The following is a 455-nucleotide window of genomic DNA, read 5'->3' on the forward strand; positions in this document are numbered from 1 at the left end:
AATGATAACGGAGGATCAACATGACCACCAGGCTACTAGCACTGTGAAAAGGATCAGCGGTGCCAGCTTTTTATATTTGTCTTATAAGTCCCCCCTCCCCCGTTCATTTCCTCTCTATAACCTTCTCATCCTCCTATTGCTGTTCCCTATTACAGGTGACTGAGGTCAGAGTTCACCAGAGACGCTCACAATGGCTACCGATCTCCTGCTCAATGACCTGGACACCAAGTTCTTTGCAGACAACCTGCTCACCAGCGAGGATTGGGGTAAGCACCCTTGTTGGTTGTGAGTTGCAGTCGATTCCGTTCTTCAGTTAGAGATTACCAATGACAGAAGACGGACGTGTTCGGTGGTTATGTATCAGCGGCCGAACGGTTTTGGATATTTTTGTGGTAGAGATGGGAAGGATAAAATCTGCTGTCAGGGTTGCTTTTGCTCTTTGTCCTGTGGGGGGG

General features: G+C 48.4%; 1 protein-coding gene across 1 annotated transcript in view; it reads left to right on the plus strand.

Annotated features, from left to right (window-relative positions):
• ATF6B (activating transcription factor 6 beta) overlaps window positions 1-455 on the plus strand; it is a 33,645-nt gene that overhangs the window by 2,611 nt on the left and 30,579 nt on the right. The window contains exon 2 of the mRNA XM_018555853.1: window positions 156-266. Coding sequence (XP_018411355.1) covers window positions 191-266 — 76 coding nt within the window. The 5' untranslated portion in view covers window positions 156-190. The remainder of the gene's footprint in view (window positions 1-155; window positions 267-455) is intronic.

Source organism: Nanorana parkeri, unplaced genomic scaffold, assembly GCF_000935625.1.
Source record: "Nanorana parkeri isolate BGI_ZX_2015 unplaced genomic scaffold, ASM93562v1 scaffold215, whole genome shotgun sequence".
Lineage (NCBI taxonomy): Eukaryota > Metazoa > Chordata > Amphibia > Anura > Dicroglossidae > Nanorana > Nanorana parkeri.